Below are 14,436 nucleotides of genomic sequence, written 5' to 3'. Positions count from 1 at the left end.
CTGGAAGTAAACCTAGAAGCTTTCTGCAATAGGAAAGCAAACAGAGGAATTGATACAAAATGTATATTGGAAAATTGTATGACTTTTCCTTACACAAACCATATTGAACAACCTTTTAAGACAGGCCGGCAGATTTGTACTCGAGACAAACTGGAGTTGTCAAAGGTTTAACTGCTTGTCCATGGGACATGATTGTCATGGGACTTTGTGGCCTACAGGACAAGCTAATGCTGTAAATGCAGGGCAGAGATATGGGAGTTAACAGTCAGAACATTTATCCATGGGAGATAACTTTAATTAATGGGAAAATCCCTTTAATACTTTGATACTTTACTGTGGAGGGAAGGTGCCTAATATAACCAATGGTCATACTGGATTGGCTGGGTACAATACATTGGGTGGTCCTTTAAAAGCAGTAACAGATATGTGGGAAGCAGGGGGTGCACTTTTCTTTCATATATAAACCAATATGTATAAATTTTCTATAAAAAGTTTAGGGAATTTTCGACAGTCGCCTCTGCAAGGGTGGTTTGTTATTTGGTCTGTCCTCGCTATCTTCCGTACAGTGGGATACAAACTGCTGATGAGTTGTATTTGAGCCTAAATATTTGGCATGAAGTGAGAGAGTGAGGCAATCTGAACATGCTGACCCAAAGTCAATCACTAATCTTCTGAAAATGAGCTGTGAGCTGTAAGGTAGGACAGTGTCTGGTGTGCACAGTGGATGCCCAGTACAGACTATTCATGTGAAATCTGATGGAGACAATGGGATAGACACAGTTGCTGCCTCAGCATCCTTACCCTGTAAAGCTCTATTCACTGTTACCATATATAAATATGGCCATCTCTTTAATAGGCTATGGTCATTTCAGAATAGAGTCAGCAGAAGAGGTACGGTGGTCCACTCATACTAACATTTGCTGTGCACATCTCTGGAGTTCTTCAGTATACGCCTTTGGATATGCATAACTCTTTGGTTTGATTTATATTGTGACTTATGAACCAGGTTCTATAAACTTCTAAGACTCTTCTCCTCTCTTTGAAGGACTATTGAGACACCATGCGATGATAGATAGTTTAAAGAGCAAAGAGTTCTTGGCTAGGGGGAAAAACATACAGTTAAGATGAATGGCCTAATGGACCATACACGACAATTCGTCACCAATCTAAACTGAGTTGTTATCATATATATATATATATATATATATATATATATATATATATATATATATATACACACACACACATATATATATATATATATATATACATATATATGGGATATGCTAATGTATTCATTCATTTACATATCCAAATGGTCCGTACGGTAAGGTAGTGAATGTTTTTTAAGTGATGCGGAGTATTTTGGATTGTGATACAGATGACGTATTTGGAACCATATATTGTTAGTATTGCTATGATAAGGTAGAGAATTTCATATTTATTTTATATGTGTATACAAATAGCTTCTCTCTCTTCAAGTGGTAATACAGTCATATTATTATTGGTTTATTTATAGGTATTTGAATGAAATTATTGACTTGTATAGCACCTGCCCCCAAGATCTATTGTTACTTTCCTTATGCTACTGATGTTTACTTGTGTGCAAACAGTAGGGACCTATTGAGGCTTTTGTCTCCTTAATAATAAAAAAAACAATTGGAGAAGATTTACTACTTTGTTTGTTACTAGAACTTTGTGACAAAATGGGGGTATAACGGCTGTGATAGAGAGTGTTGTGTAAAATGTTACATTATATACCTCAATGTTGCATTGCCACAATCTAGCCCAATCAATAGGTGTCAAAGTCTTTATGACAGGCCAGATTTATTACACACCCTGAGCCAATGTTTTTTTCTCTTTTGGTAACTTTTTACATATACTGCAGAAATCTAGTAGATGGCCATCTAGTGGTCATAATGTAGATAAAAGTAATGTTGATGTGGCTGTCATAAGTATGTTGTATCTCCTTGCATAGTGTGCCGTATACAGTTTGCTAATATATGATATGTTTTACGTTAGCAACTAAGAGACCTTTTCAAAACAGAGAACTTCTTCATCTGGATAAGTATATAAGCAGGCGTGTTGGACAGTTTAATGTCTATGAGTCTGCAGACTCATCTGATCTAAAGGTCACAAGTATCATATTCACAGATGGTCTTCATATTTACGCCTCCAGACTTTCTGAATATCTATTACAAACACTTAAACTGGTTATTAGTTTTAACAAAAATATGTTCAAGGCAAGACACTGATGTGTAGGCGAGATATAAAGTCACATGAATGTCACAGGATCACCTAAAACTGCACAGGAAACAGAACAGTTGTTTAGCTTGCTTAACCAGACTATATGATTATATTATGAAGTTTATGATGTGACATGATTTATATTTATTTCACATATCAGTTATGGTGATTACAATTGTATCTTTTTCAATGACTATCGCTAAAACTCCTGCTATTTGCTTCATTGTATACAAAAGAGCACAATAATCTTTCATATGTATATATACATGGGGGGGCTCTTGTAACACATTAGCATAAGTTTAAAAGTTGATTTTAGAACAAATATTCTAATCTATTCTAGATTTTATAGCAAATATAAGAGTATTACAGTCACAGTGCCTTGATCTATGAGTTAGCGTCCCTGATTTATCATGCTTGATTTTGATGGTAGACTTCCTTTAAAGGGAACCTTTCAACAGGAGCCCTTATTCTGGCTTCCCCATAGAGAATACTCTACACATTGCCAAAGTGTTTATATAATAAAACTGGCTTTTTCTGATAAAAATAAAAGTTAGATGAAAGGTCACCTTTCTTTCTGTAGAGCAGTGTTCCGTGTCCCATGGGAGTGGCAAGTTAGAACCAGTTACTCCCCACCTTCAGGAAATCAATCCATCATTTCAATTTTTTATCTACTTCAATTTAAAAAAAAAACAAAACATATCCCTTCTATTTGAAATAGACTCATGACATAGCAATTTCCCAAGTGTGGACTTGGGGGGAACCCCTTCTCACTGACCACTCGCATAGGACACAGGACTAAACTTTCATCTATCTTTTCTTTTTATCTTAAAAAGTCAGTTTTATTATATAAACATTATGGTGATGTACACACTATTCTCTATGGGTACATGGTTGAGACAGAAAAAGGGCTCCTGATACATGTTCCCTTTAAGAAATAGGTTTGTACATGCATCAATCTTCCTGGCTAAAGTGAGCAATGGCGCAGTGGTGGCAACTAGCATCAGATGGGACCCCAACTACATACTTGATATTTCTGCCCTAGGTAAACATGAGTGAACCACAGAGCACTCCAGAACAGATGGCAGCTGGCAAGAGCCATGGCGGTATTGGCGGAAACTACAAGGTATTGTGTTATTCACTAATATGTTGTCAGCTTGTCATGTCATGTCATGTCCTATCTTTTGCGGCTTGGCCACACCGACAGGCACTGCTCACCACACTGTGACCAGGTGCCATAGACCTCTATTCAGGCCATGATTGGTGCAGCCAGATCACAGCCACTAATACAGTCATGCGCATGTAAAACAGGCTGTGCTCACTGGTTACAATGATACCTCTCCATTGCTTTGGCAAACCTGTCTACCAGATTGAAGACGGATCTCTCTTTTTTACTCTCCTGTTATACAGCTGTGAGTGTAAACCCTTTCTGCTCTCTCCATGGCTGCAGTATGTAGCTAAGTTTTTGAGTAAACCATCTATTAAAATCATCCATATGAGGCACAGATGCCCCTTCTGGCCCCTTCCACATCTGCTAATTATTCTCAACTCCTTTCTGCGTCTTTGTCCATCTCCTTCCTCCCCAGCCAGAGAGCCGAATGGAGGCATAAATAATTACCAGACTATGGAGCCAGAAGGGGCTTATGTGGTGTAGCCAGGGGCCCCCGAGGCTCATTTGCATAGTTTTAAAAGACAGTTTTCTCAAAAACTAATTTATGAGAAGCAAAAACAAGTACAGATCCTGTTTTAGCAGGCACACCCTTGAAAATTTCCTTTAACTCACATGATGGGGAGTACAAAGTAGTAACATCTTCCTTTTCTTTGTTAAAGAGCCCCTGTAGATAACACATATGTTATGTCCATATATACAGTAAAGTATTCTAATTCTTTCAGTTGACTAGGCATTGAGCATTTATATCTGTAAACCAAGAATATTGGGGCACATGTACTATGCATTTTGCACTAGTTGTCTGTCGGACTTGCACATGTATTTAAGAAGTGTCCGCGCCACATATGTGTCGCACGGCCCTTTTGTATTGCGGTTGCACTATTCTTCATGCGACACAAATTTTGTCACCGATAGTGGTGCATTGTCGGACTATGCGCCACATTTATCATGCAGAGTTCAACAAAAGTGTTTTGCACATCCCATTTCAAAGCTGCACTAAAAAAGTGGTGCACTCTGTTGGGGCAGTGCAGGGGTGCCAGATTTATGAAGAACGGGCACCACAAATCCTGAATCTGGCGGACCCTGCACAGTATGCAGGCAAACTAAACATAATGCAGTATGCACAGTTTTTAGTGAATGTGCCCCATTATGTACAATTTTGGGAATCAGTGAAGAGGTTTGCAAAGGGATGACGTCTTAATAAATATATCTTTTAAGTATCTGAAAGGGCAGAACTGAGATGTTTATAAAGCCAGGACAAGGGGCATTCTCTACACCTAGAGGCAACGGCGGATCTTCATATAGGTGGTATGGGCAGGCGCCTGGGGCCATACCCAAGCCCCATATGAAGATCCGCCATTAGTCTTAAAAACAAAATCTATACTCACCTTACGGCTTCTTCTCCTTCTGGCCCGGGCAAATCACTATGACGTGGCGTTGTTGCGGCCGCATGACATTACAGTATATGGGCACCGCAGGCCCTTCCACTATGACATCACGTGGCAGCGACACCGCTGACTCATAGTGATGCGCCTGGGCCGGAAGGAGTAGACAGAGCTGCGAGGCTGGGGAGAAGAAGCCGGAAGGTAAGTATAGATTTTTTTTCATTAAATGGGCACCTGTGGTGGACATTTCATTAAATGGGGGCATCTGGGGTTGACATTTCATTAAAGGGGAATCTGCTGTGGACATTTCATTAAAAGGGGTCCATCTAATGTGGGCATTTCATTTAAGGGGGGCATCTGGGGTGGACATTTCAGTAAAGGGGGCATCTGCGGTGGACATGTAGTGGACATTGAAGGGGGCATCTGCTTTGGACATTTCATTAAAAGGGGCATTTGCTGTGGACATTAATGTAAAGGGGGGCTCTGCTGTGGAGATTTCACTAATGAGGTGTGGCTGCTGCTCAACATGTTATTAGAGTAGCGGCTGCACTCACCCCTAGGGCTTATACTACAGTCAATAACCTTTCCCAGTTTTCTTTTTGTGGTAAAATTAGGAGCCTTGGCTTATACGTGAGTATTTACAGTATGAGACAGAGTTCAGCTGCAGAGTGCACAGAGGTCAGGCCTGTCAGGGGTTGCAATCCACATCTCCTACACTGTCTGGGAGATCTGCTCTAGACGGTAGTTGGGGTGGACGGTTTCATGCAGTTAAGGGAATGTTATTGGCTTTCCTAGATAGATGAGTTGTAAGAACGCAATTAAAATTCATCATTAAATTACTTTTATGAACAGTTTAAGATTAAGGATATGGATTACATAGAGTAGTACTTAAAGAGAACCTGTCACCCCCCAAAAGCCCCCCACCAAATATGTCCCCCATAATCCTCCCCCAGCCCTATTCTAGCAATGATATTTTAAAAAAAATTTAGGTTGCAAAGTTAGTTTTAATCGATCCATCCTCTTACCAAATAAGAGGTCTGATCCTCATATCCCGTCCCCTGGCAGTCGGCCGTATTCATGAGGGGGCTGACCTACACACCCCCTCCACGCCCCTGTCAGCGATGACCTGTAAGAATAGCCAGCAGCAGCGCATGTGTTGCACAATCGCTGATGGCTCTCTGCTATCCAGCGGCACCATGCTTATTCACAGCCCTTGCGGAATGTTATATATATTTGGCCGGCAATGTGAATAAGCAGCGTGGAAGTGGTGTGTCGGCCGACCCCCTCTAACTTTCCAACCTAAATTTTTTTTAAAATGTCATTGCTAGAATAGGGCTGAGGGAGAATTATGGGGGACATATTTGGTGGGGGTCTTTGGGGGGGTGAAAGGTCCTCTTTAAATCCTAACATCTGGGCACATCTTGGTTCGGCGCTGGGGGGTGCCCTAGTTGTGTGAACAGCCCGAGGCCCATGGGACACTTCATCCGCCACTGCCTAGTGGAGAACCGGTTCTACCATCTCCATAGACAGGGATTCTTTACAGTAAGAGCAGTAAGACAATGGAACTCTCTGCCATAGGAAATTGTAAAGGCTGATTCTTTGTACATCTAGGGGCCTGGGTGTGTTTGTTGGAAGCAAAATTACAATTGCCACCATATTTTTTATTTTTTTTTTTTACCATTAGATCACGCTCTATGAATTGGAGAATTTTCAAGGAAAGAAATGTGAGCTTACTGGAGAATGCCAGAACTTGGGAGAGAAAGGACTCGAGAAAGTTGGATCCATCCAGGTGGAATCTGGACCGTGAGTACATGCTTAAGAGACTTCTTCATTTAGGAGACAATCTGAATTAGTAGGTAACCTAAACAGTGGCACCTAAACGATATGGAGAAGGAGGCAATTGTGGGGTACAAATGGTTGCCATGGACTCCATAAAATAACAGTAAGTAATTACACAAAGCAGAATTTGTATGTATACAGAGAAAGCAACGGTAAAGGTGCAAAAAGATGCCTATAGAATTGCAAACAGCTTTCACTTGCTTGTTACCATTGCAGAACAATGTGGATGTTATTATTTAGGATTTCTATTCTATTGCCAGATGGTTGGAGCCAAGCTGTCTGCTCCTTCCAAGCAAACCTATGCTAATTAGTCTCTCTAGTGTCAGATGGGTGGTCCTATGCTGGTGCAGACACCAGGAATATAGGAGAACATGTCAGATACTTGTGTAGCTGATGCCGGTGTCTCACACATGTGTATAGGAGAACATGTCAGGTATTTGTGTAGCTGATGTCTGTGTCTCACAGATGTGTATAGCAGAACATGTCAGGCACTTGTGTAGCTGATGCCGGTGTCTCACGCATGTGTATAGGAGAACATGTCAGGTATTTGTGTAGCTGATGTCTGTGTCTCACAGATGTGTATAGCAGAACATGTCAGGCACTTGTGTAGCTGATGTCTGTGTCACACATAGCAGAACATGTCAGGCACTTGTGTAGCTGATGTCTGTGTCACACATGTGTATAGCAGAACATGTCAGGTATTTGTGTAGCTGATTTCTGTGTCTCACACATGTTAATAGCAGAACATGTCAGGTAGTTGTGTAGCTGATGTTTGTGTCTCACATGTGTATAGCAGAACATGTCAGGCACTTATGTAGCTGATGTATGTGTCTATCACGTGTATAGCAGAACATGTCAGGCACTTGTGTAGCTGATGTCTGGGTCTCACATGTGTATAGCAGAACATGTCAGGTATTTGTGTAGCTGATGTCTGTGTCTCTCACATGTGTATAGCAGAACATGTCAGGTACTTGTGTAGCTGATGTCGGTGTCTCACACATGTGTATAGGAGAACATGTCAGGTACTTGTGTAGCTGATGTCTGTGTCTCACAGATGTGTATAGCAGAACATGTCAGGTACTTGTGTAGCTGATGTCTGTGTCACACATAGCAGAACATGTCAGGCACTTGTGTAGCTGATGTCTGTGTCACACATGTGTATAGCAGAACATGTCAGGTACTTGTGTAGCTGATGTCTGTGTCTCTCACATGTTTATAGCAGAACATGTCAGGTACTTGTGTAGCTTCTGTCTGTGTCTCACATGTGTATAGCAGAGCATGTCAGGCACTTGTGTAGCTGATGTCTGTGTATCACACATGTGAATAGCAGAACATGTCAGGTACTTGTGTAGCTTCTGTCTGTGTCTCACATGTGTACAGCAGAACATGTAAGGTACTTGCATAGCTGATGTCTGTGCCTCACACATGTGAATAGCAGAACATGTCAGGTACTTGTGTAGCTGATGTCGGTGTCTCACACATGTGTATAGCAGAACATGTCAGGTACTTGTGTAGCTGATGTCTGTGATCACACATGTGTATAGCAGAACATGTCAGGTACTTGTGTAGCTGATGTTGGTGTCTCACGTGTGTGTAGCAGAACATGTCAGGTACTTGTGTAGATGATGTCTACAAGCAGTAGCAAAGCTTTACTATACATTACACACAGACATGAGCAGGGGAGGAGAGGGGAGGGGTAAGAGGGGTGACATCACTTTCTCTCTCCATGTGCCCAGACTCATTTGCATAATAGAAAATATGATTTTATAATGATTACTGTACAAATTAACTAGATAAAGGCTGGGATGGAATCCTTGTGAGCTGCTCTAACAGGTAGTGGTGACAGAATTAATTACAGAGACCTGATGACAGGTGTCCTTTAACTTGTAAAATATGTTACATGTGCCATTTTACAGTAAAGTGTTGTGTATAGTCATTTCTCTTGTTCTTTATATGTAGATGGCTCAGTTTTGAGAGACAGGCATTTGGTGGGGAACAATTTGTCCTGGAAAAGGGCGACTATCCAAGATGGGACACCTGGTCTAACAGCCACAGGAGTGACTATTTGATGTCCATCCGTCCCTTGAACATTGTGAGTTACATTGTGCATTATGGTAAATATAGAGATATTAGGAAGCTGTTTTCTCATCTCCTCATCACTTTAGTAGGATTTATCGAGACCAGCATCTATTCTATATCACTGTTGATGTTTCCTGCACTGCCAGAAGATTGTGCTTCAGTGTCTGCCCTGTAAAATAAAATCTACCACACACTGCCCTTGGCATTGATTTATGCACATATTTAAAATTATAAATGTAGGTAGTTAAATATAGTTACGGGTTATGTATAATATAGGTTATGTAGTTTTGTTCTTAAAGGGGTTTTCCCATGAAAGAAAATTCTCACATCTCAATCCCCTAATGATGTCAACACAATAAAGATCATTTTAACCTCTTACTTTACAATTTAACTTTGTTTTAGCTCCTATCACTCCCGAGGCTGGTCAGTGCAAAATTCCAGTGTGTGGGAGGGGACTCTTTAAGCAGACCCATTATGATCCATCTTGTTCTGTGGGGTGACAATGCGATTACAGTATCATCTGGCTTCTAACGTTGTACTAACACACTGACACATAGAAAGAGAGAGATTATGAGATGCATGAGATTATTACAGACAGACAGAGACTGACAAACAGAGGCTTATTGTTTGGGTCCCTGTGAATATTGAGTTTTGAAAATTGGGAAAGACTAAAGGGGTTTACCACTTTCAGTGAATAATTAGTGCTGTTTGTGTAAAGAAACATTGTACAATTTTCCACTATACTTTCTGTATCGATTCCTCATTGTTTTCTAGATTTCTGCTTGCTGTCCTTATATTCAAAGCTTCTATTTTTTATTCCAGTGGATACAAATTTGCTCATGGTCTTGTGATGATAGAAAGGTGCTCGAGCTGTAATTATAGAAAGTAATCAGAGCCGTGTCTTTCACAAGACCATGACCAACTTTCTATCCATTGAAAGTAAACATAGAAGCTTTCTACAGAAGGATAGCAAGCAGAGATCTAGAAAACAGTGAGGAATTGATGCTGAAAGTATAGTGGAAAATTGTATAACTTTTCGATTCAAAAACCATATCAATTATTTGCTGAAATCGGATAACCCCTTTTAAGTGTCCAAATTCATATAAGGCAGCAAATTTATTGAAGTGTCTAATGCCGAATGATTAATGTGACACTTTAGTCTAAGAGTGTATAGACTCACTTTGTGCTCCCAACTTGATGGCTTATTTACCGCTAGAGAAAAAAATAGTGGCACGCACCTTTTCCAACAAAACCACATTCTTTTATCTTACTATTTGTGAAAGTGTCTGAAAACTGTCTAAAACCCTTGATAAATGTAACACAAGGGATAAGTAAATTATATAGAAAAAGAAATGGAACTGCTGCATCTAGAAAAATTGGTGTGAATATTGTCATAGTGTGTTGTTACCCCAATGGACAAACATGGGTACTTTTTTCAAAAATATTCTTTCTTTGACCAAAAAACGAATGGTGCTATTCTCAAAACCGAATTAGTATGAAAAAATGGAAAAAATAGGAAAAGTTGAACATGAATGGCACACATGAGGTGTTTCACAGTCCTCCTTAGATCCCTACATGTTTGTTTTTGTGCCTGTAAGTATGAATAAACTGTGCCATTGAGAAGATCAACAACCAAGTGGCGAATGCCATTCTTGTTCAACTCTTTCTATTTTTTGTAACACAAGAGATGTTGGGACAAATTCTGAGATTTTTGTCATAAACATATTTTTGAAAATAATATGTTTAATATATAGTAAATCTTGAATCAAACTACTGAACATTTAAACAATGACACTAATGCCAAGCACATAACAAAGAAAATGTGAATGGAGCAGTGGCATGCATACTCAGACATACAATGCAGTGAGACTTCTACAATCCTCCACTGCGCAAAAGTGGTAAAAGTAATTGAGTAAAGCCGGGTTTGCTAAAAGTGCAACTGGTAGGAAGAGTCCAGCAAGTTCTCCATACATAAAGCTCATTGACCCCTTCTAGCCCTTGAATATGTTTTAGTTAACTACTTGGCCCAAATTTGTAAATGGTGTTAAACCAACCTTGGAGGTTTCATGAGATAAGGTAAGTTTACATCTCAGGTCAGGTTAGTTATTTTAAAGGGGTATTCCAGAAATATGAACTTCTAATATAAAAACTCATAATGCTATACATAAATGAATACAACGAAACTCAATGTCATTAATCACAAAAAATAGCTTAAAGGAGTAGTCCTACAAAGGCAAGTTTCTTAAATATACTCAGGATACCAAAATAACTCATTCTCTAATTCAATGCTACTAACAAAAATACAGTATTTCACAGATATAAGTCCAAACTGTCTCTATCAGTCCTGGTGTACGCAATTTTGGTTGTCCCTAGACCCGACCCTCTGAGTTGAGACCTTGTTATTCTGTCTGATGCTACACTGAGATACTCTCTGCCTCTAGCCCCCACACTTGCATTCCAGGATGAGCTCACACACACACTGACTTCCTGCCAGCAAACAACAACACATCCTGAGGAGAGTAAAGCTATCTGAGGAGAGACAAGATCTTTGTAGCAGGGGAAAGGGAGGTACATAGCAGAAGTGTGTGTTATAGGTAAGTTAGCAGAGCTGAGAGTGTCATTGTGAGCTATATTCATCTCATGGATCTCATTATCTCTCATCTCTGATCTGTCTCCTCTCTCTTTCTATGTGTCAGATACTAGTACAATGTTCAGAAGCTAAATTAACTTGTATATAAACCTTGTACCCTGATAATCTAACCACATTGTCACCACGCAGAACTACAGGGATTATAATGTGTCTGCTTAGAGAGTCCCCGCCCACTTTCTGGAATATTACAATGACCATCATTTAGTTATAGAAGCTAAAACAGCAATGAAACAGCAAATGAAATGAGTGAAATTGTAAAATAGGGGTTAAAAATTATCTTTATGGGTCAACACACTAGGGGATTGAAATTTAAGAATTTTCTTTCATAGGCAAATCCCTTTGATCCCTCCTCCACAGGGAAAAGGTCACAGGACCAATTGAAGGGCCGTTAGCATTTCATTATAGTGTATGTCCACAACATTTTTCTGCTAAGGAGAGCAAAATATTAAATAACAATTAATGACATAATAGCTTATATTTTAATGACCAATTTAAATATGAATGCTTATTATTATGATTATGGTTATTGGGAGACAAAACCAGGTGTGTAGACTAAACAGATTTGAGCTACAATGAAAAAGTTTAGATCTGCTATGTGGGTTTGTCCATTACTGGGTTTGGGGTAACTGACTCTTATAAACTCCCTGAACACTTTTATTTCAACATCTGCCTCAAAAATGACTAAAATGATGTACTGCTTACAATACCTTTTTTAATGTAGGATAGTGCTGAGCATAAGATCCACCTATTTGAAAATGCTGGTTATAATGGAAGGAAGATGGAGATTGTGGATGATGATGTACCCAGTCTGTGGGCTCATGGCTTCCAAGATCGTGTGGCCAGTATCAAGGTCCTCAATGGAACGTAAGAGCTCATATTTACACTTGTAGTCTTATGTTATTTTACTATTATTATAATGAGTACGAAGGTTATTTTACAGTAACAGTGACATCAGAAATAATGTTTGTCAAAAATGTCCCTTCATTTGTTTCTTTTGTTGTTCAGGCTTCTCCATTCTTTGTGTATTTCGGGAATAGTTACAAAAAAAAAGGGCCAAAAAGAAGTTTAAATTAGATAATGATCCAATTTCTTTCCTGGCCATTTATGGTATGTTAAATGGACAGGAGTTTCATTGTTTAAAGGGGTTTTATACAATATTGTTTTTGTTATTTCGGTCCTAGACAATTGCCAATAAGACAATATAGTATAATAGAGGTTTACCCACCTCTTTTTTTTACCCCAGCAATTCAGTGCTGGACATCACTCAAAGACCAGGAGCCTTGTGGAATGGGAAGCACTGGATTGCTGAGGAAAAAACAGTAAACTTTATTATGTTACCATCCTGTGTTTGGGACCTATATTAAAGGAGTTCTTCAGTGTCATACATGTTAGCTAACTTCTGATCAGTGGGGGTCTCAGTGATGGGACCCCCACGGATCACAAGAATGGGGGTCTGTTTCACACCTGTCGTAACCTGAGATAAAGAAATCTGCTGGATATTGCCCAGTATGGCAGTGTTTGCCAATCTACGTCAGTGCCATAGTAATGAATGGAGCAGCCGGGGCCACTCTTCATCTAGGGGCCCCAATCCACAGGTAGTACCCCTTTAAGAAAAATATTTAACTTGGACAACTCCTTTAAGGATGAAGGTAGCCACACTTTTCAATTCCTTTACAACCCTGTGTCTATTCATTTATTCATAAAGGTACTCACACATGCCCATTTCTCACTTGCCCACACAAAAACTTGATGTTTGTTCCTAACTTGACACAAAAAGGCTTAATTCAGTCTGTTTTCTGTTGCAGTTGGGTAGGATATGAATACCCTGGCTACAGAGGTCGTCAATATGTCTTTGAGAAGAATGAATACAGGCACTGGAATGACTGGGAGGCTAACCAACCCCAGATACAGTCTGTTCGCCGTATTCGTGACATGCAGTGGCACAAGCGTGGTTGCTTTGCTCAAACCCCAGCAGTGGCACCTGCTTCTGCACCAGCCACTGCCCCAGCCAGTAGCTGAAGGAGAGCAAAACACACACACCAGTTGTCACCCTCTTCTGCTGACAAGCACGGCAAGAAGAGACGAGTAAAATGATTTTAAAACTTGGTAACGTCTCTTTATTATGTCAGTCTGTAATCTTAAATAAAGATTACTACATCGCTGAGTTATTTTGTTTTTTTTCCCCATAGAGAATATTCAGGTTAAGCTGTTTTAACATTCGTAGGGATTTAATTATGTAACAAAACAGGAAATGCCTTGGGTATGCTAAAGACTTCTTGTAGTACTTCTAACTGATTTGACTATCAACGGACATCTGTAGTCCACAAACAGTCTCTGTGTAAGCCAAGCATTACGAAGCACCCTATTAGGGATTTACGGGTTGGACTTGATTTACAACTTGAAATTACTCTTATAGGTTGAACTTGATGGGTCAATGTTTTTTCTAACCTTCTATTCTACTATGATTTAAAACAGTGGGCTACTGGCAACAAAAATACCCTGGCTACAGAGGCTGTCAATATGTCTTTATGTTTATAATTGCATGCCTGATTTTGTACCACCTTTCATATTAGTTGTTCCATACACACCATACAAATTCGGTGCTGGCTGCTTCTCCACATACAGTTAAAATCATATGAAAATAAGTTTTCCAGGATGGGAAAATGAAAACTATGCACTCATTGCTACCTTAAAGGGAACCTGTCATTAGGAATGTCATTTTTACATGATAGATGAACAGTAAAAAACACAGCACATCAAGGTTCCAGAGAGAACACATAAAAAGCAAATCACAGTGATTAACAAGTAATTTTGGTGATATATGTGAGCTGAGACATAGCTGCGTGGTCCTGCGTCCCAATCTGGTGGGGTCGGGATAGATGTACTATTGTACATTTTTACATGATGACAGGCTCCAATAACCTCTGGAGCTTTTTAATAATTTCTAAAACATTACTTGACTAAAATTTTCCCCATACTTTTCCTTTTTTCCAACCCTGAAAACCTATTTGCATACTCCCTACCCAGAATACTTAGTCAAGCATGCATGGCCTTTAAGACTCTGTACGCTG

General features: G+C 39.7%; 1 protein-coding gene across 1 annotated transcript; it reads left to right on the top strand.

Annotated features, from left to right (window-relative positions):
• The first annotated feature begins 788 nt into the window (after positions 1-788).
• On the top strand, positions 789-13,529 carry CRYBB3 (crystallin beta B3). Its single transcript, XM_072147085.1, has 6 exons — positions 789-891; positions 3,290-3,370; positions 6,482-6,600; positions 8,596-8,728; positions 12,087-12,229; positions 13,171-13,529. The coding sequence occupies exons 1-6, from the start codon at positions 838-840 to the stop codon at positions 13,382-13,384; spliced, it is 744 nt and encodes a 247-aa protein (XP_072003186.1). The 5' UTR covers positions 789-837; the 3' UTR covers positions 13,385-13,529.
• The last annotated feature ends 907 nt before the right edge of the window (positions 13,530-14,436 follow it).

This window comes from Engystomops pustulosus, chromosome 1 (genome assembly GCF_040894005.1).
Source record: "Engystomops pustulosus chromosome 1, aEngPut4.maternal, whole genome shotgun sequence".
NCBI classification, from domain to species: Eukaryota; Metazoa; Chordata; class Amphibia; order Anura; family Leptodactylidae; genus Engystomops; species Engystomops pustulosus.
The sequence above is the reverse complement of the archived record's forward strand: the minus strand, read 5'-3'. Positions and strand labels throughout refer to the sequence as shown.